The sequence below is a fragment of the Hylobates moloch genome, unplaced genomic scaffold (assembly GCF_009828535.3).
Source record: "Hylobates moloch isolate HMO894 unplaced genomic scaffold, HMol_V3 SCAFFOLD_3, whole genome shotgun sequence".
NCBI lineage: Eukaryota > Metazoa > Chordata > Mammalia > Primates > Hylobatidae > Hylobates > Hylobates moloch.
In genome coordinates, this window is record NW_026652278.1 from 55,097,458 (window position 1) to 55,125,318 (window position 27,861).

Below are 27,861 nucleotides of genomic sequence, written 5' to 3' on the forward strand. Positions count from 1 at the left end.
ACATGTGCCTTCAATCTGTGAAAATGAATCAAAATGTACATTTACCATATGTGTATAAGTTATACTCCAAAAAAAGTTTTTAAAAGGAAAAGATAAAAGTGGTAGCATGTCACAGAGCAGCCTCCACTTAACTGAGGCTCTGAAAGTGGCATATGTCCACTATTTAGGCCAGTTCCTTAACCTCTCTGAGACACATCTTCCATCTGTAAATGAGGATAACTCTTATACTCACAGGCTCCTTTTGAGAGTTATGTGAGTTACTGCTTGTATTTAGCCTGGTGCACAGAGGATGGTGGTTCAAACCACTGATGTCCTGCTGTCCAGTCTCTGCCCAGTGCCACCTCTGTGCAACTCAGGAAGGAACGATCAGTTCTGACGTGATCAGAGATGACTACCTTTCTATAACCTGGCAGAGCAGAGCATCGTCTGCCCCGCCCCCTGCTGCACTCCCTTTATCTCCTCCTTCCACAACCAAAACCCTTCAGTCCCACCCAGCAGGTCCCAGCAGTCTCCTCAGCCATGTGCCTTCTGACTAAATCCACATCTTTCACCATAATAGCCATCTTCAACCAATACCTTATCTACTGTTTTCACTGTGTTATCACAGATGTCACCACTTCCTACCACTCACCACTGTTCCTGGGCCCCTGATACCGACAGTCAACCCCGCCCAGAGAATGAGAGGTCCAGGACAATCCCTGAGAAGTGGGTGTGAGCCAGAGTGTGATGTGTCCTGTAAGACTTAAGAATGGTTTTAAGATGAACATTCCGGCAGCACATTAATAAGAAAAAAAGAAACTATTGGGGCTTTACATGGGGGAAATTCCACCTTCTTTATCTTGGTGTCCCAGAAGGGGCATAATGAGGTGAGACAATTATGCCCCTTTCCTCTCTTAGGGATCAGATGAGGGCCTACTAAAATTTCAGATTCATTTTGGGCTAATTTTTACACATCAATTCATTCTAAAATTCACTGGGGGGTTCTTTGCATAAATGTGTAAAATTTTAAAGGGAGAGGAGGCATGGATGGCCAGAGGAGAAAAAAAGTCCAATATTCAAATGAAGCCAAAAGTTGAAATTATACACATGCTAATCAACAGGTAGTATGCATTTTGAAAACTTCGCTGAACATCCTGGCTGCCTAGCAGTTTTTGTTGCCCCAAAACTGAGGAGCTCTACTTGGTATTAAGACCAAAGCAAACAATTTTCTTGTGAGTCCTCATGAAGGGGACAATGTGTGATAGGGTAGACGTAACCTCAAAAATATCCTCACTCCACGTTCCTGTCCCTAGGAGGGGCACACTGAATACTTAGGAATGCTTAGGAATGAAGTGCTCTTATATCCGAAACCTGCTTTCAGATGGTTGGGCAAAAGGGAACAGAAATAGAGAGGGAAGGAGAGGGAGGGAGAAGGAAAGGAAAGCCGGGGAGAAGGAAAGCCGGGGTGGGGGAGAAGGCAAGGAAAGCCGGGCGGAGAAGGCAAGGAAAGCTGGGGGGAGAAGGAAAGGAAAGCCGGGTGGAGAAGGAAAGGAAAGCCAGGGAGAAGTGGTGACATGGAAGTGGTAACCTTAAAAATTAGGAAATTGGCCAGGCACAGTGGCTCACGCCTGTAATACTAACACTTAGGGAGGCCGAGGCAGGCGGATTATGAGGTTAGGAGAACGAGACCATCCTGGGTAACATGGTGAAACCCCGCCTCTACCAAAAATACAAAAAATTAGCCGGGCGTGGTGGCACGCACCTGTAATCCCAGCTACTCAGAAGGCTGAGGCAGGAGAATTGCTTGAACCCGGGAGGCGGAGGTTGCAGTGAGCAGAGATCGTGCCACTGCACTCCAGCCTGGGCGACAGAGCGAGACGCTGTCTCCAAAAAAAAAAAAAAAAAATTAGTAAAATTAGGTGAGGGGTGTAAGGGTGTTTACCGTATTGATCGACTTTAACTGAAAAAAAAGTTTAATTCAGTAGGAAAAAGAAAAAAAATGATATATTCGTACCCCCGAAACACAGTGAGTCCCAGGGACTTGGAAGGGTCCTATCAACTGGGTCCACTGCCCACTGTGGTCTCTCCAGTCTCTGTTCCATCAATGGACTCTGAGTCTTAGTCTTTGAGTTAAATACCATGTGTCTCTGCAATAAGCAGACAACGTTGTTAGTTATGCAAAGGACTAAAGTATAGCAATGAGTGAAATATGACACTGGAAGCTATGGGACAGGGAACAAGGAAAGGAAATAAACTCTCCCTTTTATGACTTCCAAGTGAAATCATGGTATCAATATTTTGCAAAGGTATTGCAGAGTCAAAAACTAAGACATACTCGGATGTCCCTGATGAGCCAACTATCACACGTGATATTAGAAGCAATGCTAATACCATTCATGGGAGCCACCATCTCCCTCTCGCACTCTATTTAGAAATCTAGACTTTCCTTTTTCTTCTCTTTGCTCTTTCGAATTCTATCAGCTGAACTTATGTCAGCACAGGCTGATGATAGGGAAAAACTTAATGAATTAAAAAGTTTTACTGGAAGGTTACTCAAAATTATAAATCCTATCCAACTGGACCATAATATTAAAAGTTTATGTTCTTTTCGTTGGTTTGACATACACAAATTGGAGTCAACTCAACTGATTATTTAATGAGGAAACATACTTTCCTCTAAAACTCCCTAAACTATATTTGAGAACAGAGGGCTAAGATCCCTATCACATATACTGATGGTGATCAGGGTAGAGCCTGCTTTAAGAAACTCTGTATGCAGTATAAACTGGATAAAGTTTAATGTATTGTTGTCAGAGTTCAAAACCCTCACGTTTGACAGAAAGCCCCAAACTTTGAACAAATTTCCCAACATTTTCTAGCATTTTTACAAAGACCACCACCTTCTTATGTGACTTGAGAGAGTGATCCATACAAACAGGAGACATGTCTTTAATGGGCTCCAAAAACAGTTTTAAACTCCTAACATCAACCAATCTGCAGATTCTTACTAAGAGAAGCATTTGGTACTAAAAGCCATATTATCTTTGTTCTCTCACTTACTTTTAAGCCATTTAAGCAAAAGAGGAGTTTAATGTTAAGAAAGTTGCCTAAGTTTCAGGAAAAAAATAAAGGTAAGTAACATGGCAATTTGTTCTAAGTAAAAGCAACCCCTTCAAAACAAACAAAAAAATAAGATGTTCCCTCCTACAGGACCAAAAAAAGAAGGCAAGCATATAAAAAGAAAGGATATCAGGTCGAGAAAGTGATGACAATAAGCAAAAGATGACTTACTGCTGCCCAAGTGAATACGAACAAAATTTCAAAAGCACAAACTGTAAAAGCTGGTAATTCTACTCCTAGATTATCCTACAGATAATAAAAACCATTGCTAAGACTTGTTAAAAAATTTTTAAAAGAATGTTTCCTGTAACTTGCTTTACAGAAAGAAAGAGACTGAAAACAATCAACAGAGGAAGAGTTAAAGAGAGTGCTCCCATTTCCCAGAATACTTTACAGCAAGCCCTTGAAAAGAATGGGGCAATGCTATACCCAGTGATGGGGATAAACTCATGGGATGTGTAAAGTAGAAAAAAAAAAATCAAGATACAGAACATCATGTACAATGTGCTCCCATTTCTGGGTATCTTTTAAGAGGACAATATAGGCACACACTTGTATTTGCATAATATGTATCCAGAAAAACACTTAAGGCATAAGATGGCCCGGTGCAGTGGGTCATGCCTACAATCCCAGCACTTTGGGAGGCCGAGGCGGGCAGATCACTTGAAGTCAGGAATTTGAGACCAGCCTGGCCAACATGGTGAAACCCCATCTCTACTAAAAATACAAAAATTAGCCAGGCATGGTGACACGTGCCTGTAGTCCCAGCTACTTGGGAGGCTGAGGCAGGAGAACTGCTTGAACTCGGGAGACGGAGGTTGCAGTGAGTTGAGATCGTGCCACTGCACTCCAGCCTGGGTGACAGAGCGAGACTCCGTAACAACAACAACAACAACAACAACAACAACAACAACAACAGCAGCAACAGAAAGAAAGGAAACAAAGGAAGGAAGGAAGGAAGACAAGAAAAGAGAAAAAAGAAAAGGAAAGAAAGGACAGAGAATAAGTGTGAATCAGGGAAAGGAAGAGAGAAATCTAGTTTGGATACATTTGTTATATCTACAATCCTTCCATCTTCATTCTTTCTTCAATACCCTAGCCATGTCGGGAGGTTTGCTTAACAAGCAGTAAATTATTTTGCCACATCTAGATTTTAAAACACAAAGGCTATTGGCAAAAACATATCCTAATGAAAAACTGTAAGAGAATGGATTAAAGTATCATTTTTGCAGGTCAAATTTATTCAACTAAAGAAAGTTCTAGACTGGCAGGTCCCCGGAATTTAAAAATCTACTCCTAATTTAAAAGCACATATGCCAACATTACCTCTTGAATTAAATTCAAGGAATAATTCAAGTCTAATTCAAGAGTGGTCTAATGCAGGTCCAATTCAAGATTCAGGACTGAGAGTCCTATCAGACCTGGCCCCACCTACTTCCAGCTTCAGGCCACATCCCGATCTCACTCTGACCACAACTCGTCTTTCAGTTCCTCAAATCTGCCCTGCACTTCTGTCACTTTCAGGATTTTTTGCATAGCCTCTTCCCTGGGCCCAGAACATTTTTTTTTTTTTACCAATTCTCTTTATGGTTAACTCTAAAAAAGATATACAGGGGATTGCAGCCTACATGTCACTTCAGGGAAGCTCCGTTGGCTGCCTTAAACTGGTCTGGTTCCCCCCATCATATCCTCCAAGAAACACATCTTTTGAAGGATTTATCACAGTTTCAATTCTGTAACTGTGAAATCAGTTGTCTGATGTCTATTTCCAACCCCGCCCCGCCCCCCAACTAGAATATCAGCTGCCAGAGGCAGGAACTGTCTCAAAACCTCTTAGCACAATGCATAGAACGGCCTTATATACAGAATAACCTCAGAAATATTTGCAGAATGAACAAAGGTTTGTGATATGTATGTTATTTGTAATATCTGTGAGATGAACAAAGAAGACTGGCCAATATGAAAGAAGATTACACTTAAGGTCTGCAGCTTTAAATCTATCTTTAAGCAGGGGAAATGGAAAATACTGCAGAGTAAAATAAAACCACCAGATAAACAGAGCCTGAAACGGACCAGGATAGAAAAATAATGCCAATCACACTTGAATCCATTTAAGCAGCAGCTTCTGGAGGAAGAAGGAGGCTACAATAATAGTATCCAAAATAAACAATTCAGTAATTGATCAACTAGTCAGAGGAAATTATCCTAATTCAAGATCTTATATGAAATATAAAGTGTTATACAGAGAAGGATGAGGTAAAAAGACACCAGGAGATGTATCTAATGTGCAGTTGTGAGTTCAAGTTGTTTATGCAATTTAAAAGAATATCTGGCATCACTACTTCTATGCACTCTTCTGAATCTGTCTTAAATGCACTATCATTTAAACAAAAACACAAAAGCAGTCTGTCCTACCTTTTTCCAAAGTAAATATACAGAAAGGTTTTGCCATAAAATGTTAGCAATATTTCCTGTAGATTATAAATGACATCAAGAAACCATAAAAAAAATTTTTCACTGCGGCCAAAAAAACACCGAAAGCCAAGTCAAAAGACAATTGACAGGTGGGAAATTTTTTTGCAACTCAAAACTGAAAAAAAAAGAGCAAGTCATTGTAATATATAGAGTTCTAAGAAAAATGGGTACGAGAAAGACCAAGGTCCCCAAAGACAAACAAGAAAGGATATCAACTAGGCAGGTACAGAAAAAGAATACAAATGTCTTTTATAAACACGAGAAATGATGCTTATCCACCCCCTTGAGAGAAATGCAAAGACTGTACTAATACGTCACTGTCCATTTACCAGACTACCAAAATCCAGTTTGAGAAAACCCTCTGACAGTGCAGTATGGGGCCACATATCTCTCATATCCTACTAATGGAAGTGTAAATTGTACAAGCAACATCTATTCGAATTACATGTATATAGGGCAATCGACACAACAATGTCAGTTCTGTGAATTTACCAAGAAAGGCAGCATCAAAAAGTGAGGGAATTCCCTAGAATCAGTTAGCTTAGTTAGGTGTCAATTCTGGCTCTCCTACTCTCTGGGGTATGACTTCAGGCAAGTCACCCAACCCTCTCTGAGCCTCAGTTTCCTGTCTGTAAAATAAGGATAATATGCTACTGGCTACTTCATAGGACTGATGCAATGATTGAGTTAACACAAGGAAATGGTTGAAGAGAGTGGCTAGGAATTATCCCCTCTGATACACTCACCCACATACAAAATGACCTATGTTCAAGGTGACTGTGACATTTTGAGACAAAAGACTGAAAACACATTAAATGCACAATGGTAGGAGATACCCACACAATGGCTTACCATGCAACTGTTTAAACAAAAAAAAAAAAAAAAAAAAAAAAAAGAGAAGTCTCCAAAATATAATTAAATGGCAGGGGGAGGGGCAGCACAGAATATAATATCATATACACCACCTTTTGTGTTAAAGGGAAGGGGACCAAATACCAAGTGATGTCTTTCGTATTCAAAAAAATTATATTAAAAATATTTTTAAATGGGGCATTATTTCAAACCTCAGAGGAAATTATCATATGTACTCACAAATGTATAGACTAGTGGTTCCCAATTTTTGTTGCTGGGTCAAAAGCAACATTGGAATTTCTTAGAAATTTTGGAATTGAATGCCCTTTGCTTGTAAGTGCTGAACTATCAGACCCTTTTTTTAACCTCCTCCTCTGCCAAGGAGCTAACAGAGGAGAAAGAACCCTAGCCTGGGTGTGAGGCCACCTCCCTGGAAATGCCAACTGTCCCATTTACCAGCACTGTTCCCTGGCCAATAATTTAACAGCATTTCACCTGAGCCCCAGATCCTTTATTTTTAAGGAGGCATACACTACCCACACCCACAGACTTGCCGTGAGACTCAAATGAAATAATTTAGCTGAAACCACTCCATAGATGCTGCCCAAGCTGCAGATTTCAGAGCTGGAGATTCTGGGCAAAGACTGCTTGTTATTCTACCTGTCCAGAAAACGTGTCTGCACATACTGCCCACAGCTTCCTGTCTGGGGCTCTCCAGCCCTGAGCGGCTTCACACACAGCACTGCGCCAGACTTTCTGGAAGCCATAGATGCCAGTCCATCTTCCGAGGGCATGACTCCCCACAGATGCTCAGACATTTCTCAGCTAGAAGCTTCCAGGGAAGGCTGGCTGCACAGGATGCCTCACTTCAGATTTCCTTATAGTAGAACCACATAAGCCAGGTCTGCTTCACACAGGTGAAGTGGTGACCTAAACTTTCTGCTGCTTCGTCATGGGGGCTGGGAAGCCAGTCTGCATACCTACTGAGGGCAGAACCAGCAAAACTGGGATGCTCAGAAGCTGGGGACCAGGAAACAGGGCAGCAGGTAAAAGGTCTCCAAGCCTGCTGTCAACAGCTTTAGGGAGGAAGGTTAGAGCTGGGGCCAGCAGCCTAAGGGCACAGGGCTTAATAGCAGAGGGGAGGCAAGGATAATACCTTTGATCACAGAAAAGCCTGTGATGTTTACCTTTCAAACACTAATTTCCCAGGGGAAAAATTGCTAATTTTGTCTGGTATGATAATGGTATGGTGGTTATAAAGTCCTTATCAGAGAGGCAAACTGAACCATTTATGGTGAAAGCATTTTAAGACTATGTGTCAATAATGGGTGAAGCTGGTGGTTTGTGGATTCACTCTAGTTTTGTATATGCTTGAAAATTTCCATAATAAAATAAGCTTAAACAAAATCCACTATCATCATAAAAATAAATTTCACAGGAGGGATATGTGAGAAAAGTATTCTCACAGTCTGATTGCATGCCAGACAAGCAGGGCCACGAGATAAGCCCTCTAAGTCACTAATATGGGCAGCCATTTCTCCTCCCAGGGTATCAACATCCTCATCAGAGCTGGGGCCCTTGAATATCAGGGGACTCATGCATGCTTCACCCATCAAAACTGACTGGCACTGCCCATGAATTCCTTTTTAGAGCTATTGAGGCATCCCAAGGTGCTCCCCACTGGCTACATGGTGCATGCTCTGTGTCAGAAGCAGCTGGCCTGGAAGATACTCAGGTGCAGAGCTTCCCATCTGGCATTCCCTGCAGGAAAATGTGCATCAGCCATAAATGACAAATGACAACAGGGACACGTGAGAACGCATTCTATGGGAGGGGCTTCTGAGGCAGGAGGAGGATGGATAGGAAAGACCTCGAATATCAATCCAGCCATTCTGGGCTGCATGGGATGCTACAAGTGAGCCTGCTGTTTCAAGCTGCCATGCCTTCATCCATGCTGATCCTTCTCCCTGGAATGCCCTTTACTCACGTTTTCCTGAAGGAATAAAAACCTTTGAGTCTTCCAACCTTCTGCTGTCCGCAAAGTACTCAACAGCTGCCCAGGCCAAACACAGTCAGTTCCATATTCATTCATTTCTTCCTGGGCCAGCCCTAGGTCTGTCTGGCCCAAGATGCCTCACTGCCTTTCTCTCCTGCTCTGCAAAGTACAGGTGACATCTGCAGGCTGCATCTCCCAGTTTCCAAAGTCAGCCAATGAGATTCAGCCAATAAGACGCACTAGCAAGAGATGGGAGGATGGAAGGGAGAACTCAGGGTATTTCTCCCCTTTCTCCAACTTGGGCAGCACCCACGTCTCAAGGCCCAGGGCAGTTCCAACTTCTTCTTGGTGACCGCAGCCCCTGGGCTCTGATAACACTACCTCCTCCCTTTATCCTCCAGAGGAGTTGTGAGAGCAGTGTTCTGCTCCTGCTTATCCCTGGGTTGTCTCGTCACCTACCCCACTTCAGCTTCACAGCAACTCTACCACTGGGATGACCAATCTCTGAATTACATTCTTCCCTCTCAACTCCACGTGGTTTGTTTTCCTGTGTGAACACTGAACGCTAAACTAGCCGTCTTCATTCACTCACCATGAGGACACTGCCTTCCCACAACTCTCCAAAAGGCTCTGAGCTCCTTCATGGCAGGCACAAGGTCTTCCTGGGCTTTGGATGCCAGGAGCCCAAGGCAGGGCCCTCAGTTATTGTTTATACCCTGCCTTGTTATCTTAAAAGGACATCTCAAGCACATGGTTAGCACTTAGGATGTACACGAAAAATGCTGGGTTAAATCAATGCATCCGTGCCTCAATGTACACAAGTTAAGGAGAAAGGCCACAAGAAGAGAAGACTCTTGGAAACACCTTTCAGGGACAGAAGGAGGATTCTTTTGACAGGAAATTGATAATGATTTGACACCAAGAATTAAAGCAACTGCCTAGACTATAGGGCAAAGATTTTCAAAAAAAAACAAACAGCAGCAGCAACAACGAAACAGTGCTATATTCCAAACTCCTACAAGGAATTTCATGGACCCTTACTGCTGCAGGTGGTCTTAGAAATACAATGTAGTGCGGTTAAGAACAGAGGCTCCCAAGCCAGGCTAAGGAATCCTACCCCCACCACTTACCAGATGAATGACCCTGGCAAGTTAACTTCTCTGCACTCCCGTCCTCTCCCTGGCCCTGTGGTTTTGTTTCAAGGGCTACATCAAGGTAGTGCACATCGGTCATTAGTCATTATCCACAGCATACTCCAAGGGTCTCAAACTCAACTGCCATTCGAGTGGGAAGTAAATTAGCATGTGAAGCTGCAGAGGTGAAAAGCAACAGAGGGGCTGGGCGCAGTGGCTCATACCTGTCATCCTAGCACTTTGGGAGACTGAAGCGAGTGGATCACTTGAGGTCAGGAGTTTGAAACCAGCTTGACCAACATGGTGAAACCCCATCTCTACTAAAAATACAAAAAATTAGCTGGGTGTGGTGGGGGGGGGGGTGCCTGTAATCCCAGCTACCCAGAAGGCTGAGACAGGAGAATCGCTTGAACCTGGGAGACGGAGGTCTCAGTGAGCAGAGATCTTGCCACTGCACTCTAGCCTGGGCGACAGAGCCAGACTCCGTCTCAAAATAAAAAAAAGAGAAAAGAAAAGCAACAGAGGGAGGTGATGCCTGCAACAGAGTAGAGGGCGTGGCCTTGCTCAGGCCTTTTCTTCAGAAGGTCTTTCACAACTCTAGAGCCAAACCCCTCACCTGGGGGCCAAATGCAAGCTGCTCTTCTACAAACCCTAAATTCTAAACACACTTTTCTCAGGAAGCTGAGGCTCATCAAAAAAGACATGACTGATGTCTAGTCCCGCAGAGAAGGTGAGGCATAGAGGCCCAGTTCTCCCAGTACCACTGCAGGCTGGCGAGGAAAGGAGACATAAAACAAGGGGTTTCGTAACATGTGGCCAAGTAAAGGCAGACACCTGAGACATCCAGTCAATGACGGCTTCCAGAGAGGAGGAGACTAGGAAGCTGGTGTGGAAGAACAGGAACTGTGAAAGCAAACTGAAAGCCGCTGAGGAAGAAGTGGAGGCACCATCCTGAGAAGACTCCAAAGAGCCCCGCAAAAGGAGGGGATGCTGCAAAAGGAGGGGATGCTGCAAGGTGGGGGATCAAAAGGGATCTGCAAAATGAGCTGCAAAAAGGTGGGGATCTGCGAGAGGTGGGATCTGCAAAGGAGGATCTAAGGAGGGGATGCTGCAAAGGAGGGGATGCTGCAAAGGAGGGGATGCTGCAAAGGAGGGGATGCTGCAAAGGAGGGGATGCTGCAAAGGAGGGGATGCTGCAAAGGAGGGGATGCTGCAAAGGAGGGGATGCTGCAAAGGAGAGGATGCTGCAAAGGAGGGGATGCTGCAAAAGGAGGGGATGCTGCGTTGGCTTCTTCTCAGACAGCAACCTGGTCTCAGGTTTGTGGGGGAGGAAAACAGAAAAGGGAAGAAATGGGCAAGAAGCAAATCTATAATTATTGAATTGAGAAGGAAAAGGAAGAACTGTGCTGAATGCACCCTGAGAGCTTTCCTAAGTCACATCATTTATCCCCAAAACTGGAGAGCTAAGATACTATGATCACTTTTTAGAGAAGAGGGCAAGATGGCTTAGAGGTTAGCTAAATTGCCCCAGGTTCACACAGCAAGGAAGGGGCAAACAGATTTTTTTTTCTTTTTTATTTATTTATTTATTTTTATTTTCGTTTTATTATTATACTTTAAGTTCTAGAGTACATGTGCACAACGTGCAGGTTTGTTACATATGTATACGTGTCATGCTGGTTTGCTGCACCCGTTAACTCGTCATTTACATTAGGTATATCTCCTAATGCTATCCCTCCCTCCTCCCCCCATCCCACGACAGGCCCCGGTGTGTGGTGTTTCCTACCCTGTGTCCAAGTGTTCTCTCATTGTTCAGTTCCCACCTATGAGTGAGAACATGCGGTGTTTGGTTTTCTGTCCTTGCGACAGGGCAAACAGATTTTTAAACACAGGTCCTCTAGGTTTTAGGACTATCAGATAAAACACAGGAGGCCCAGTTAAATTCCAATTTCAGATCAACAACAAATAATTTTCTAGTATATATAGGTGCCATGCAACATGTGGGACATATGTATACTAAAAAATAATTCACTGTTTATTTCTAACTGAAATACAGTTGTGCATCCTGCATTTTTACTTGCTAACGGGTAATCCTACTTGGTTTCCAAGTCACTTCCGTTATTCCAAGTTCTGCCAAAGCACCCTAGGGTGGGAAAATCAGAAAGCAGTTAATGAATAAAATTGAAAGGAGAGAAAATTCACACAGCCTAATAGAGAATGCTAATCTGCAACACATAAAATAAAGAAGCATAAAAACAAAAGCAATAGAACCTATAGAAGACTTTGAGAACTGGGGAAAGAATACACTGTACTTATGGAAAGCAGTAAAGCCTACTGGTTTTCATTTGTGGCCTAACAAGCGAATCCTGGTTCCCTTTACACATCACTGTCAGGCAGCAATCACCCAGAGCTACGAGGCTCTGGGCCAAGTAAGAACCAACCACGGAAGGGATGACTGTCATTGGCACTAATCTTCCTTACCTGAAAAAGAGTTCAACGAGAAGGTGTCCAGACAAGTAGCAGAGAGGGAGGCAGAGAAACCAAAAGGCTCCAATAGTTTCGGCTAGGGCCCCCACAACTCTGATGGATAGACAACAGCAAAAGAGGGAAGGGCAGTCTTGAGCTTACTTTACCTTGTTTATTTACAATGCAAGCAGAGTTCCTCAATCAGATAAAATATCCTCCTTGCCCTCTCTTACCATACCAAAAGTCAATACAACCAAAATATTAATAGTAGTTTGGGGAAAAGCATGCTCCTCAACCTTCAAAAAGTCCCCAGGCTAGAGAGCAATCCAGAGGCAACAAAGAAAAGAGGTCACTTGAGGAGTCCCTGGCAGAGAAAACTATTGCCTCCCACAGACCACCCTGGCCCATCACCAGGGGTTGTCCTTCCGTCATTTGGCGACTGCAATCCTGCAAAGTCAGTCCATTTCAAAGATTCATGTTTTTGTTTCTGTTCTTTAAACCAGCAGCTAAGGAGAAGTGGCACTAGGGCGTTGCCCATCAAAGTCCACCTTCTAGAACCCATACTCCCATCAAAGAGGGTCAAAAGTCTCTATCAGAGAGGCCAGCTTTGACAGTCTTCGGTCTGCTGATAGTATTAAAGTCAGAAAACGTGTACTTTTTCAAAAAACACAATGGAAAGAGCTCTGTAACTGACCTATAGAGAAAAAAAAACAGATCTTTTAGGAAGGGTGCTTACCTCCTGCAGTCCTGTTACTTTTACACAGCCACACAGACTGGTATAATCCTGGCTCACCAAACCCTCGGAAACCCGCTCAGTTCCCAGGCATCCCCAAGCACCAGAGAAACATGGGCCGTTAGAAGCCAGGCTGCGAGGCTCCCCAACCTGCGGTGCACAGGGAGCTTGGTGCTGCCTCAACCACCCCCGCTCAGCTTTCAACAGGTTATTTTTCTACCATCATCTTACAGGATTATCTAGAGCAGGAATGATTTTGAAATGTATTTTGGAGGACAATAGAAGGGGGTGGGGAAGTACTAATAATATTTAATATCATTTTCTACAGGAATAACTCACACATTACCCCAAAATTTTCCTCTGTGTATCAATCTCATTTGATCTTCATAACTGTGGGATGAGAGCAAGATTTGTGTTAACTCTACAGTCTCTTATCAGGTAAGTAACCAAGGCTCAAAGGCCCTAAATGCAATATAACTTAGCTAGTAGGGTAGCCAGAATCTCAATTAATAAGCACATAAGTAAGTCCTGCAGGGCCTGTATGTCCTCTGCTGTGCCACACTCCTTTCACGTCATCCCGCTGCCCAGCACTAATACTGAGGGAAGGGGGTGGGGCAGCCCAGGAAGCTGACTCTAAAACTGAAAATAATTTCACAGATACTCATGCAGACCATTGCACAGCAATAAAAAAGAACTACCACTATATGCACTGCATGGATACTGTTTAATATTAGTGAAGGAACTAAGATAATCAAAGAATCCAGACACACAAAATACATTCTGTATAGTTCCATTTATATGAAGTTCAAACACTAGCAAAACAAATCTATTAAATATATTGAGATAAGTCAGAACAGGGTTACTTTTTGCAGGGGGCGGGTACTGACTGGAACAGAGCACATGACAGTTTCAGGGGTGTTGACAATTGCATGTATCCTAAGCAGGGTGGTGGTTACACCAGTGATTTCACTTTTAAATTCACTGAGCAGCCGGGTATGGTGGCTTATGCCTATAATCCCAGCACTTTGGGAAGCTGAGGTGGGAGTATCGCCTGAGCCTGGGAGCTGGAGACCAGCCTGGGTAACCATGTGAAACCATGTCTCTACAAAAAAAATCCAAGAAACAAATAGCCGGGCATGGTGGTGCACGCCTGTGGTCTCAGCAATTCAGGAGGCTGAGGTGGGATGATCGCTTTGAGCCCAGGAGGCAGAGGCTGCAGTGAGCTGAGATCACCCCACTGCACTCCAGCCAGGGTGAAAGAGTGAGACTTTGTCTCAAACAAACAATACATAAATACGTACGTACGTACGTACATACATACATACATACAATGAGCACTGTTTGATAAATTTGTGCATTCAAAGTCTTATACTTTAAGCTATGGTTCTCCATCGAAGACTTTACAAAGAAAAGTGAGCAGTTCCCAAAATCAATTCCACAAACTTTATTGAACAGCTGTGTTAAGGCTATGGAAAACACAAATGACCCTTCAAATGGCAGGGTCTTTACATGGCAGTCACCATGCAAGGTACTGTCCAACTGCTGTGTTCAATCTCCTGCTCTGCTGCTTACTGCGATCTTCAAGGGGTTGCTGAGACTCCTTGTGCCTCATGTCTTTCATTGGTGACACTGAGATCACAAAGGGTTGTCCTGAGGAGTTAATGAGTCCCTAATGGTAAAGGGTTGAGAACTGTACCCAGAAACACCACAAGACTGCAATATGTGGCAACTGTTATCATGGAATAAGACAAGTCATCCTACTAATGATAAATAACAAGATACCTGCCTTCAAATATTTCATCAAAAAGACACAAATGTCTGCACCAAGTAGCCAGAGTGGATTTCCAAGGGGCAGAAATGCTCTTATGGTTCCCCCGCCCTTCTGTAGTGAGCTCCTGAAGGGAATCCAGGTTCACAGCCCAGAGTTGCCCAGCTGGGCACTGCTCTCCTCCCATCCTCATTTTTCTCTGGGCATTCAGGTTCTGCCTGGGTGTGGGAGGAGTGCCTTGTCCAACCATTACTCAGCCCCCTACTTCTTTCAAATTAACTTCAATTTATCCTTTAGATCGTGACTAAGAAATCTCCTCATTCCAGAGCCTGTGCTCTCTAACTCTGCCTCCACTCCTGGATTGAATCAAGGGGCCCACCACCAACACCACCAGCACAAAATCATCCCAGTTGTTATATACAGGCACACTGCCTGGCATACAGCAGACACTCATGTTTGCTGGGAAAAAAAAAAAAACCCACTCGTACTGTGCTAGTCAGACTATTTTTAAGTAAGATTGTAACATAAATGCAAAGGAAGAAACGGATTCCAGACTGGGATGGGGAGGGGCGGGGGGAATCCATAAGGCTATGCTATGTGAAGAGGTGGCAATATCCTGGGGTAGCTGAACAGGGTGCAGGAGTGGAGTAGACCAAGGCCCAACTGGAAGGCAACTGAGCCAGAAAGGGGAGCACAGACTGTCCCCCATGCGATGAAGGAACTCTTCTCTATTGTTATTTATTTTCTAAGACAGGGAGTTTGCTACCCTGGCAACATTCCCTTAGGCCCAGCATCCTGGGAATTTGCTGTGGCAAAGGAGCAGCCCTGACTATCCTAACTGAACAGAACTGTATAGGAACTTCTAATAGGAAAATGCCTACAACAAGATGAAGATAAAACTGTCCTTGGGCTGTGCATGGTATCTTATGCCTGTAATCCCAGCACTTTGGGAGGCCAAGGTGAAAGGATGGCTCGAGCCCAGGAGTTCAAGACTAGCCTGGGCAACATCGTAACATCATCTACAAAAAATAATAATAACGATGACCCAGGAGTGGTGGCACACATCTGTAGTCCCAGCTACTCCGGAAGCTGAGGTGGGAGGATCACCTGAGCTCAAGAGGTCGAGGCTGTAGTGAACAATGATGGCACCACTGCACTGCAGCCTGTGTGACAGAGCGAGACCCTGTCTCAAAGAAAACCGACCAAACAAAAAGGCCTGTCCCTAAATTAATTTATATGCCATCCTCCCACAGACTGTAGAAGCTCTGAGGTCAGACCTGGGCTCAAATCCCAGTCCCATCTCATAGTCATGGGACCTCAGGCAAGTGATACAAGCTTTCTGGGCCTAAATTTGTAGGCTTATGGCTATGGATAAACAGTAGTACTGATCGTATAGGACTGTGGTGAGGATTAAATGAGAGGATATATGCAAACCCCTTCCAATAGTACCTAACCCATAGTAAGTACTGGATAAACATTCACTGTTATCACAGCAACACAAAGATTTGGAAGTGGGACAACAGTGGTGAATAAAAATTCTGTAAGCTTTCAGAATTTCTGGAGGCAATTTCTAACCCTTTGGAAGGTCATGCCTGATAAGAGTGTCTTTGTTTACCTGAGGGCGTTGGATCACACTGGAAAGCCTAAGAGTGTGATTCAGCCTGAGCGCTTTAGGCCATGTGGTATCAACACAGCCTTCTCAGGGCCTGGAAACTGAGATCTGCCCTGTGGATGGTCGACCACGTCTACATGATGGAGCCCCAGTAAAAATTCTGCACCCCAAGGCTTGGCCGAACTTCTCTGGTTGGCAATACCCCATGTGTATTGTCACATGTTGTTGCCAGGAAAGAAATGCTGTGCACACTCCACGGGGAGAGGATAACTAGAAGCTCCACAATGAAAAACGTTCCTAGACTCTGCCCTATATGCTTTTTCCCTTGACTGATTTTAACCTGCATCCTTTCCCTGTAATAAACTGCACCTGTGAGTATAAAAATAAGTAATTTAAAAAATAAAATTACAGTTTATTCCAAATGCTATCAAGGAAATTAAATGCATACATTTCATTAAAAATAAAAAATAAAAAGCAACCATGATCTGTGAAGTGTCGAGGGGAAGATATGGGGGGAAGACCCTTCCCTCCTGGAGGACAAGCTCTAGCCATGGGTTATTCCCTCATCCAGCATCTCCACATCTGGGTGCTTACTGGCACCAAGCCCAGAGCTGGGCGTAGGGCTAGGGCACTGCACATTTGCTGAGTGACAGAAAAGAACCATATATGGGACAGCTAACAGGCAGTACAAACTTAAGTTAAAATAAGACATCAACACTTAAGGTCCAAATTTATAACTTCAAGAGCAGGACAGTAAAAAGCAGCTAGCAGCTTTTGTAGACCAGAGTAAGTCTTTCTTTAAAAAAAAAAAAAAAAAAAAAAAAATTAAAAGTCACTAGGAATAGAGGTTTACCGGGAGGAAAAAAATGGGTGTTATAGTTTCATGGGGACAGAATTTCCATTTGGGATGATGAAAAGTTCTGGAGATGGATAATGGTGATAGTTGCAAAACACTATGAATGTACTTAAAGCCACTGAATTGTATACTTACAAATGGTTAAAATGGTGAATTATATGTTGTATATGTTTTTACCACAAAAAAAAAAAAAAGGAAAAAAAGTCACTGGTACTCTTCTCTGGGTACCTAAGGTATTTCACAATATAAACTCCATGCATGCAAGGTTCAAAATGGCATAAAACAGTTAATATACTTTCCAAGGGACATAAACCCTTACCAGGTAGTAATTTGAACCTGAAGAAGTCTTACTCTACTTTATGGAGATACACTTAAAACAGTACTCTTTGGTTAACAAAAACAATAAAATCACCTAGTCAATTTTTTCCTCAAAGATTAGTAGGGCTACTAAATGAAGTGAAGACACGACGTTTTGACTCAACAGATGTCTTTGTTTGGATAAACTCTGGTCTAATGAAGAACTCCACCCCACAAAAAATATCCCTCAGTAGAATAAAAGTTATCATTTGAGTTGGTATATTAGGATAATTTTTTTTTTTTTTTTTTGAGATGGAGTTTCACTCCTGTTGCCCAAGCTGGAGTGCAATGGTGCAATCTCGGCTCACTGCAACCTCTGCCTCCCGGGTTCAAGCGATTCTCCTGCCTCAGCCTCCCGAGTAGCTGGGATTACAGGTGTGCACCACCATGCCCGGCAAATTTTTTGTATTTTTAGTAGAGAAGGGATTTCTCCATGTTGGTCAGGCTGGTCTCAAACTCCCGACCTCAGGTGATCCGCCCACCTCGGCCTCCCCAAAGTGCTGGGATTACAGGCGTGAGCCATCACACCTGGCCTATTAGGATAATTTTTTAAAAAGTCAAGCTTGCATACAAGTAATTTCATCAGTTGAAAAGTTTTCAATATGAAACTCCAGGTATAATTATTTTTCTCTCAAATCTGTCCCTTTTAGCCTCTCTAATTCAATCTCAACAAGCAGACAGCACAAAAGACTCAAACTGTTCACTTATAGAAGCAACAGGTGAAGTGTTTAACACGGGTAACTAGATTTCTAAGAATTTTCTTTAGCTCACCCATAATACCTACTGCTTTCATTCTTTTACTCTCGTCCTTCCTCCTATGGAAAACTTTTTGAATGATGACCTATGCCTGGCTGAACATCCCAACTCTGCTCTGCAGTACCAAGTGGCCTCATTTGATCCTCAGTGCCCTGAGATGCCCTGGTGGGTATTACCCAGATCACTCTGGACACACACCTGGCATCGCAAGGCTAGATTGATCTGGAACAGATGCATGGAAGATTAGCACATCAATCAGCACTGCTTTTGTAAAAAACTAGAATTCAAAATTTCCTATAAAATAGTACCTCTAATTTTACTGCAAGAAGTCTTTGCTTTCAGATAGTTTCGGATTAAAAACTTGAGAAATTCCGTCCATCCACCATTATTCCATGAAAGAAACAGGAATAGGGGGGAAAAAATCACCTAGATAATTTCCATGTACTGACAGATGCAGATTATGAAATTAAAATATCAATGACATTTCTTTTCAATCATCACATAAAAATGAAAATTAAAAACAAACCAAAAGCCTCCCAGTGCCACCTCAGCATAAATTGAGCAACAGCTCTCCCCATCTCTGCCTTACAAAATAAACTGCAAGCTAATTAAACTGTGAATGAATGTGATAACTTGTTATCCTTAAAGATATTCACAGAGATAGATGAACTTCATTTTGGAAGCTGGAAGGTAAAATTCCCCTCCCTGGGAACCCCTACAGGAGTCAGCCTAAGCTTCCCTTCCTGCGTCCATGTGTGTGTTGGTTCCTTCTGCACTGCACAAGCCCCAAGGCTGGAGAGAAAGGCTGTTTCCCTCTGCTCTGTATTCCCTACAGCACCAGGCCAGGGCCAGGCTGAATGAAAGTCAAGTGCAATCCTCGCTATACTACTGGGAGAGCCCTAACATTCCTTTTGGATATTTGTATCTAGCACACAGTATTATAAGCACTTGACGGCTGAATCCTGCCTCTTTGAGGCTATATTTATTTTATTTATTACATGCCATTTTGTACCTTACTGAAGCAACAAAGGCGGGGCAGAGAGGGGAGACCACAAAAATCACCCAGCAAAAAACAAATGAGTATTGTAATGAACTGTAATCATTAAATTGCACTCCATATGTCTGATCTAGGAACCAATAAGTAAAGCGGAGGGTTAATTCTAAATGACCATCAATCATATTAACCCTTTTTTTTAAAGAATACTTATCCCTAAAGAGAGAACCTACACAAAGTGACCTTTGCAATTTACTGGTATCAAGGTTGGAATAAACTTCACAGCTGTGCATTTCACAGCCATAAAAATAAGAAAATTTGACAGCCTTGGAGAAGTAGGAAGAATCTGCAAGTTAACACCACCCCAAGATCCTCACGATTAAAAATATTTTCCAGAGGATTAGTTCCTCTGTCAAGAAAATTGCAACCATCACCAAGCAGGAACATACTGAACCTGTGAACATTCACTCTGCCAACTTTGACAATTCGATATACCTGAAAACAACCACAATGTGATTGAAAACAAAAAGCAACACTTACCCACTAAGGAAAAAAAGTATGCAGAGGGGACAGAAAAGATTACTATTATTCCTTACTCAGCCTGACTGCAGTTCAGTGGTTTGGATTAGCATTTTTTTTTTTTTTTTTTTTTTTGAGTCGGAGTCTCGCTCTGTCACCCAGGCTGGAGTGCAGCGGCGGGATCTTGGCTCACTGCAAGCTCCGCCTCACGGGTTCACGCCATTCTCCTGCCTCAGCCTCTCCAAGTAGCTGGGACTACAGGCGCCCGCCACCACGCCCGGCTAATTTTTTTGTATTTTTAGTAGAGACGGGGTTTCACCGTGGTCTCGATCTCCTGACCTCGTGATCCGCCCGCCTCGGCCTCCCAAAGTGCTGGGATTACAAGCGTGAGCCACCGCGCCCGGCCTGGATTAGCATTTTGAAGTGTAAACACAATTATTTCAGCAAGGCATGATTTAAGGAAAACACACACACACAAATACACTGTGGTGACACTTGTGTCTCTGCAAGACACAGCAGACATAAGAATTCAACAATCCCCCTACCCTGTTTTCAGATGCTTCCCCCATCACTGCTACAGGTCACCAGTATTTATTTGCATCACTGCATCCCCCTGCAATGGGGCCAGAGTTGTTTCCCAGTGGTGCATTTCAACACTGAAGAGTCATAGGAAACGCCTGGAATGATCTGCCACCAACACCAAAACCAAGGCAGCAAATCTGAACACTTCCAACGGGGCTACTTTTTCCTCCAAGCCTTGCTCAGAAACACTTAGAAAGGAGAACCTGAAAATACTTTGTCCCCTTTCAGATAAAATGTTATCAGGAATGCCCAGGTGTATGCTGCAAGGTAGCCCACATCACCCAAAGCTAGAAGGCAAGGGCACATTGATTGTAATGGTCCCCCAAAGTATACAATGTATCCATTCACATATCTGGTCTGTTTCATCAACTATGGTAAAGAAAGTGTTTGCTGTTGTGGCAGGGGAGTGGCTCTATGAAGACTAGGTCCCAAAGAGAGTTTGGCACCTTCATCACAGAAAGAAACAAGTACACACATACCCGTGCCTCTGGAGCCAGCTCAACAAATTTCTGAGTGTTTCTCGCATGCCAAGCACTGAGGAATGCGATGAACAAGGCAAATTCTGCCCTCAGAGAAATTTACGCATGAACTGGGAAAGATCTCAGTGGTCGAGTGTCAGTGACTGGGGGTGGGGGGCGGGGTCTATGGAACCACGTAAGCAGGTGCATACCCCGGTGTGTGGCTGACAAAGAGAAAGTATCAGGGCATACCAGGAAGGGGTTCAGGTGGAGAAGGCAGTACAGTCTATTTCAACTGACAAGGTAGAGAAGAGGGGAGGGATACAGAACAACATTTAAGGGGACAAGCGGCACCATTGAGGAGCCAGAGGAAATCTACTGAAGTTCTGGGTGCTAGTAGTAAAGGAGTGAAGTGAGAGCTTAGAGAATGCACACTGGGCTAAAAGCATGTAAGGGGTGTGGCTGTGAAGCAAGCAGGGCATTCCAATCATGCAGAGTCTGGTAAACCACCAGAAGGTTTACCTGGATCCAAGGACAATGGGGAGCCATTCAATATTTTCAAGCAAGCAATGACTACCTCCGATTTTTGCTGTAGACCAGCCTCCCTGGTCCTGAACAAGAGTCACCACAAACCAGATACTGTGGCTTCTCTAATAATTCCCCACTCTAGCAAATAGGACAGCACTGTAAAAGACTGTCATGACCTTTAAAATTTCAGCTTTTGGCTGGGCGCGGTAGCTCACGCCTGTAATCCTAGCACTTTGGGAGGCAGAGGTGGGTGGATCACTTTAGGCCAGGAGTTCCAAGACCAGCCTGGACAATATAGTAAACACCACCTCCACTAAAAATACAAAACTAGGTGGGCATGGTGGCGCATGCCTGTAGTCCCAGCTACTAGTGAGGCTGAGGCATGAGAATCACTTGAACCTGGGGGGCAGAGGTTGCAGTGACCTGAGATCACACCACTGCACTCCAGTCTGGGTAATAAAGCTGTCACACACACACACACACACAAAAAAGGTTTTTGAAAATTAAGTACAAATAGAGTATATGAAACACATAGAAGATACTTACAAATGTGAAAAACTCGTAAATGCTGAAGAAATAGGAGAATGGCCTCTTTAAGAAGACTTGTGTACAGTTAGACCTAACTGTGAGGTCATATTTTCCTCAAAGTTGTGTCTAAAGTTGGGTGTTTCCATAAGAATCTAAGAAATACTTTTCTAAATGAGGGGAAAAAAGACATCATACTCTCATCCTCACATTTATAAAGGCAATATTGATTTGTAGCTTCAGAGTCTGACAAAAGTCTTAAAAATTGAAAATAACATATTAGACTTCCAGGGTAAATAATCCAAAATACACAACATCAACTATATGGCAGATTTTATTGGTTAATGAAACCATTACACTGTTGATGTTTAAAATAGCAAGGTTTTCTAATCATGCCAGACCAACATATTTTTCTATTATAACTTCAAAACACCTTGTACTTCTGTATTTCCCTTAACTTACAATAAAGGATTAATTTTACAGTCAGACACTTAAATATCAGTGATTTATTATAGGCCTTGATTTCCAAACCAAACACATACCAAAGGTCTGAAACTGCCTGAGAGAGGTACACACCCTGGAGAACCACCTGAGGCCCTGCTTATACACAGAGAATGCCAGCAACTAGTTGAGAACTTTGAAGCCATCCAATTACTGCCCACAATTGCATTTCCTCACCTTCTCTAAGACCACCACCCCTAGGACCACCACCCCTAAGACCACCACCCCTAGGACCACCACCCCTAGGACCACCACCCCTAAGACCACCACCCCTAAGACCACCACCCCTAAGACCACCACCCTGCGATAACCCTCACTACACTGAATCATATAATCCACAATCACATTCTCACTCATAGGACAAACCAACAGATCTGGCCTAACATACAAAAGCTACTCAAAAAGGTGACTATGCATTTGTTTATTTTCCCTACTCCAAAAAAAAGAAATTATGATCTGTAATCAGTAGCCTGATTCCCCTGCTGACTTAATGGGGAAAATTGAATAATCATTCAAAATATTCTATTCCACTTTTAAGCCCCAAATAAAATGGCCTAGGGCAGGCTGTAACTCACAGGTGCACTGGGCACTTGTGGACACGACTGAAAGACTTCTTACTGTTGATTCTCTCCCACAGATGATGTTTACTGCTATTACACAGATACTGAGAACACAGGCCCATGAAACTAGTCGTTCATTAAATGGGTAGTTTGACCAGAATAGCCGCTTACATACCAGAAGAGACCATTGGTTAAGAGCTTCTATTAGCCTTTGGACTTGGCTTTAAAAAGGGCATAACAGAGATATTACTATACACCTATTGGAATGGTCAAAATCTAGAACACTGACAACAGCAAATGTTGGTGAGCAACAGTAACTCTTTGTTTTTTTTTTTTTTTGAGATGGAGTCTGGCTCTGTCGCCCAGGCTGGAGTGCAGTGGCACGATGTTGGCTCACTGCAACCTCCACCTCCTGGGTTCACGTCATTCTCCTGCCTCAGCCTCCAGAGAGGCTGGGATTACAGGCATGCAACACCACCCCCAGCTAATTTTTCTGTATTTTTTTTAGTAGAGACGGGTTTCACCATGTTGGCCAGGCTGGTCTCGAACTCTTGACCTGAGGTGATCCGCCTGCCTTGGCCTCCCCAAAGTGCTGGGATTACAGGCGTGAGCCACCACGCCCGGCCCCGCCAGAGCAACTCTTATTCATTGTTGGTGGGAATGAAAAACGGTGCAGCCACTTTGGAAGACAGTTTGGCAATTTCTTATAAAACTAAACATACTCTTACCATATAATTCAGCAATCATGCTCTTTGGAATTTACCCAAACGAACTGATATCTTTCCAGACAAAACCCTGCACATGAATATTTCCAGCAGCTTTATTCATAATTGCCAAAAGGTGGAAACAACCAAGATGCCCTTCAGGAGGTGAATAGATAAATTATGATACATCCAAACAATGAAATACTATTTAACTCTGAACAGAAGACAAGACATAGGAGTTGGGGAACATGGAAGAAACTTAAATGCATTTACTAAGTGAAAAGGCTGCATACTGTATGATTCCAACTATATGACATCTGGGAAAGGCAAAACTAAGGAGAGAGTAAAAAGATCAGTGGTTGCCAGGAGTTAGCAGGGAGGGAAAGATGAACAGAGCGTGGAAGACTTCCAGGGCAGAAAAACTCTGCGTAATACCATAATGGTGGTCACATGTCATTATACATTTGTCTAAACTCATAGAATATACAAGACCAAGTAAACTCTAGACTTTGGGTGATAATGATGTATCAATGTAGGTTCACTGACTATAACAAATGGACCACTATGATGAAAGATGTTGATGATGGAGGAGGCTGCGCCTGCGTGAAGGCAGGGGTTACGTGGGAAATCTCTGTACTTTACGTTCAGTGTTACTGTGAAGATGAAAGTGCTCTAAAAAAAATAAAGTCTATTAAAAAACAAAACAAGTAGGGGGAAAAAAAAAGCCCGTCTCTTCCCCAGGGTGCAGCAAAAAGGCAATGTGCCTTCCTGAACATGCTCAAGGAAAAAGAAGGCCACAATCACCTTTAGTGCCCAAGGACATGAACGTTAATACCATAATTAGAACTAAAAAGAGCCAAGAAGGCAATCACCAGAATTATGGTACCATCTTCCCTTCAAATTAACTAAAATAGTGAAAAATCTAACAAGGCCTTCACTTAATTATCAGAAACTTCCTAGACTGCCACTAGCACTTAATTATCAGAAACTTCCTAGACTGCCACTAGCAAGGTTAATGCTTAAGTCAGCGATGTCAGGGACTGTACAGCTTAACCTTGACATAAACTACTTAAGTGTTGTTCAATGGACTCTCTACATTAACAGACCCATTTCATGGAGTCACATAAATTTCTCCTCCCACATTACATACCTGAGAGGTCAAACGTACCCCCCACAGAATCTGGATCCTAGGTCAGTTAACAAAACCTGCAAAATCTTGACGGAATCTCTTTTCTGCATTTATCATTCAGCTCCTTAGTAACAACTGCCAAGTATTAGGAAACCAGGCGAACCACAAGCACTTTTTTATGTGTCTCCCTGAATATATTAGTCAGAGATTAAAGAACTGAGAGGCTTCTGGTACTTGTGCAGTGTCATCTAAAACAATTTTAACTTTACTCATTAACACCACACGACATTTCACAAAGTATATTCGGTTGGATGTTAGTGTTAGCTACGGGTAAATGCTCAAAGAAAAAAAGCCACCACCTTATATGCTCTTCTAGCCAAGTACTCAGAAGGCCTCTGATCTTAAACACCGGGAATGAACACATTTGTTCCTGCAAAGCCAACATGTTCAAGTACAATTTACAAACCTAGTTATAATATGGTCTAAGTGTCAAACAGATAACCCTTTCATAGTCTCTGCATCCCTCATTCCTCCCATCCAAACAAAACCAGCCTGAATTGCCCACTGCATGCAAAAGGCTGTTTTGCTTCATGCAAGTTTTACTGCTTTCCATGTCTCACAATCTCCAAGAGACTAACCCTCTCATTTACTAACTCAAACCTTAAACAAACTGCCTCCACCAACTTCCCTCTCTTCTTAACCCCCACTCAGCAAAGACATCTCTGTCAGCCAAGAAAGCTGCATAGGAGGCTTGGAAGTGGCTGCCTCTGCAAATTCCCCGCCCCCCCCACCCTTCCTACCAAAAGGGCACTTCAAGAACTTTACCATCTCAGATGAAAGTTGCTCCAATTTCATTCTCCAAAATTGGATTTGAGTATGAAAAGTTTCTTTTTACAATCAACTGCTATTTAGGCTACTGATCACACTTAACTTGCAACTTGCTTTCTACACAAATTAGGAATGCCATCTAGTTCTCATGTATGAGCCAACATTGGGGGTGTACACACGCGTGCACACACATATACACAGGCTCCTCCACCGAAGGCTATTTCCTGGCACAAGGGGCATCCTAAACTTGCCCTATTTCCAAGGTGTGACCCTCCATCCCCAAATTCATCCCTTTTTCTTCATTTCAAAGTTCAGCCTAATCCGCTATTTTGCAGCAGCTATGGCCATTTATCCCCCTTGATTTCTTGACATCTTCTTCTCTGCTTCTGGCTGGGAAACTTTTGATTTGAATACAGTTGTCTGTGTGGGGATCCTGCATGTTAATGATGTGGTGAGCTGGCAGGGATGATAGGTGAGAGTACACAGTGTACTTTTTCTAGTTACGTTTCGCCTCATCACTGCTATAGGGGCCTTTCTAAACGCCTGCCACATCAGGAGAGAGACCTACAGACCCAAGCTTAACCTTTTCTGGGCAGCCTCCAGGGAACAGGTAGAAACAGAACAGATGGCCTGTTCTCCAGTATCTAGACTCAGAAGCAAGATACTTCTAACCACTCCACGAATGAAGCAAACACACGTACCTCTGGCTCAGCCAGGGAGTCACAGTCACTACCCTTCCCCTGGTTTCGGCCCCAGCCCTGTCCAGGCGTGGATGCTGCACTCTCCTCGCTGTAAACCGTCCACCCTCCCAACCCAAAGCAAAGAGCTTCCAATAGAGGTGGGAGCATTAGCGCCGTACCCGCCCTTCTCTCTCGATCCTGGCCAGAAAACTCCACTTCCCGGATTCCCGGCCACTCTCTCCCGCCCCCTCCCCGGGCGATCCAGCTAGCGCCGTCCAGATGCCAGCTTAGTGCCCAGCCCAGCTGCGAACCCCCACACTCCAAGCCAGGACCCAGTAAGAGATCCCAGCTTCCTCCCTCTCTCTCGACCTGGGGTTCCCCAGATTCTGGACGCACCCCTCAAACATGCTAGGGCTGAAAAAAGTCCTACCCCGCCCCCCAGCCACGCCGCCAGCCTCCAGCCCAGCCCCGGAGGGGCCTCCTCTCCAGAGGCCAAAAGGGACCATGAATGGTTGCCACAGTAGCCTTCCCCCGCACCGCGCAAAGGTCCTCAGCCCCCCGAGGAGGACAGACCCGCGTGGCCCCGAAGGGACACCTCCCTCTCCTCCTGGAGGCCAGCAGGTCCCCGCAGGGAGTGTGCTCTCAGAGGGTCCCCGGGAATCTGGGGAAGACTACGGGTTGGCTGGATTCGGGTGCAGCCCCTCCCGGGGCGGGCGGAGGTCGGCGCTGCGGCGCGTCCCCGGGGGGCACTCACGATGGTCACGCTGGCTTTGCGCAGGTCGCGGTTCTCCTCCTGTAGTGCCTTGCACTTCAGTTTGTAGGTCTCCAGCTCTATCTTCAGCACCTTGTTCTCTTGCTGCAGCGAGGCCAGGCGGTTGGTGAGCTCCTCTAGGCGGAACGGCGAGATGACAATGCCCCCCGACTTCCCACCGCCGCCGCCTCCCCCGCCGCCACCGCCGCCGCCCGAGGTCGACGAGCAGGACGACTGCATGGCGGCCGAGCTGCTGCTGTTGCCCCCCGCCCCGTCCGTGTCGCTCTCGCTGGCGCTGTCCGCCATGGCCGCGGCGGGCTAGGGAAAGGAGGAGGAGCAGCAGGGAGGCGGCGGCGACGAAGGCCGGGCTGCGAATGAGTGGGCGCCGGGCGAGCACAGGGGAGCGCCGAGCTGAGCGCCTGGCACCAGGGCGCAGACTCGGAGCGGCGGCGAGAGAAAGAGAGGGCGCTTCCCGCTGCCAAGGGACCTCCTCTGCCAGAGAACAGAGACCCCGCCCGGGCTTGGGCAGTATTGCACTGGGGCTCGCTCCAGCCGGGCCAGGCGCGCTCCCTAGGCCGCCCAGCAAAGCTGGCTGAAAGCTCGGGGACCCGCCCGCCGCCGCCTGGTGACCACGGGCGGGCTGGGAACGCGCAGGCACTGCGGGTGCGGGAAAGCCAAGGACTGCCCCCGCACCACCAGCTCGCCAGCCACACGTGTTCCAAGGGAGGGCCTCCAAGCCCCCTGATCTAAGCCCACGGCCGCCCAGCCTCTTCCGGGCTCGCGCCCGCCCCGAGAAAAAAGAAACCTGATGCCCCACCAGCCTCGCAGGTGCCGAGGACACGTGGAAAGGTCAGCCGGGCTCCGGCACCCATTCTCTACCGTGTTGTGGCCCCATCTTCCGCCGACTGTGTGTGCGCGTGTCTCCCTCTATCTGTTTCACACATACACGCAGTTTTGTATTCTCAAAAGCAAGGTGTTTTTGACTGGGAAGGCTTGGAT

General features: G+C 44.7%; 1 protein-coding gene across 1 annotated transcript in view; it reads right to left on the reverse strand.

Annotated features, from left to right (window-relative positions):
- CCDC6 (coiled-coil domain containing 6) overlaps window positions 1-27,496 on the reverse strand; it is a 120,489-nt gene extending 92,993 nt beyond the window's left edge. The window contains exon 1 of the mRNA XM_032137934.2: window positions 26,866-27,496. Within this exon, the coding sequence (XP_031993825.1) occupies window positions 26,866-27,168 (303 nt within the window). The 5' untranslated portion in view covers window positions 27,169-27,496. The remainder of the gene's footprint in view (window positions 1-26,865) is intronic.
- Window positions 27,497-27,861: the final 365 nt, after the last annotated feature.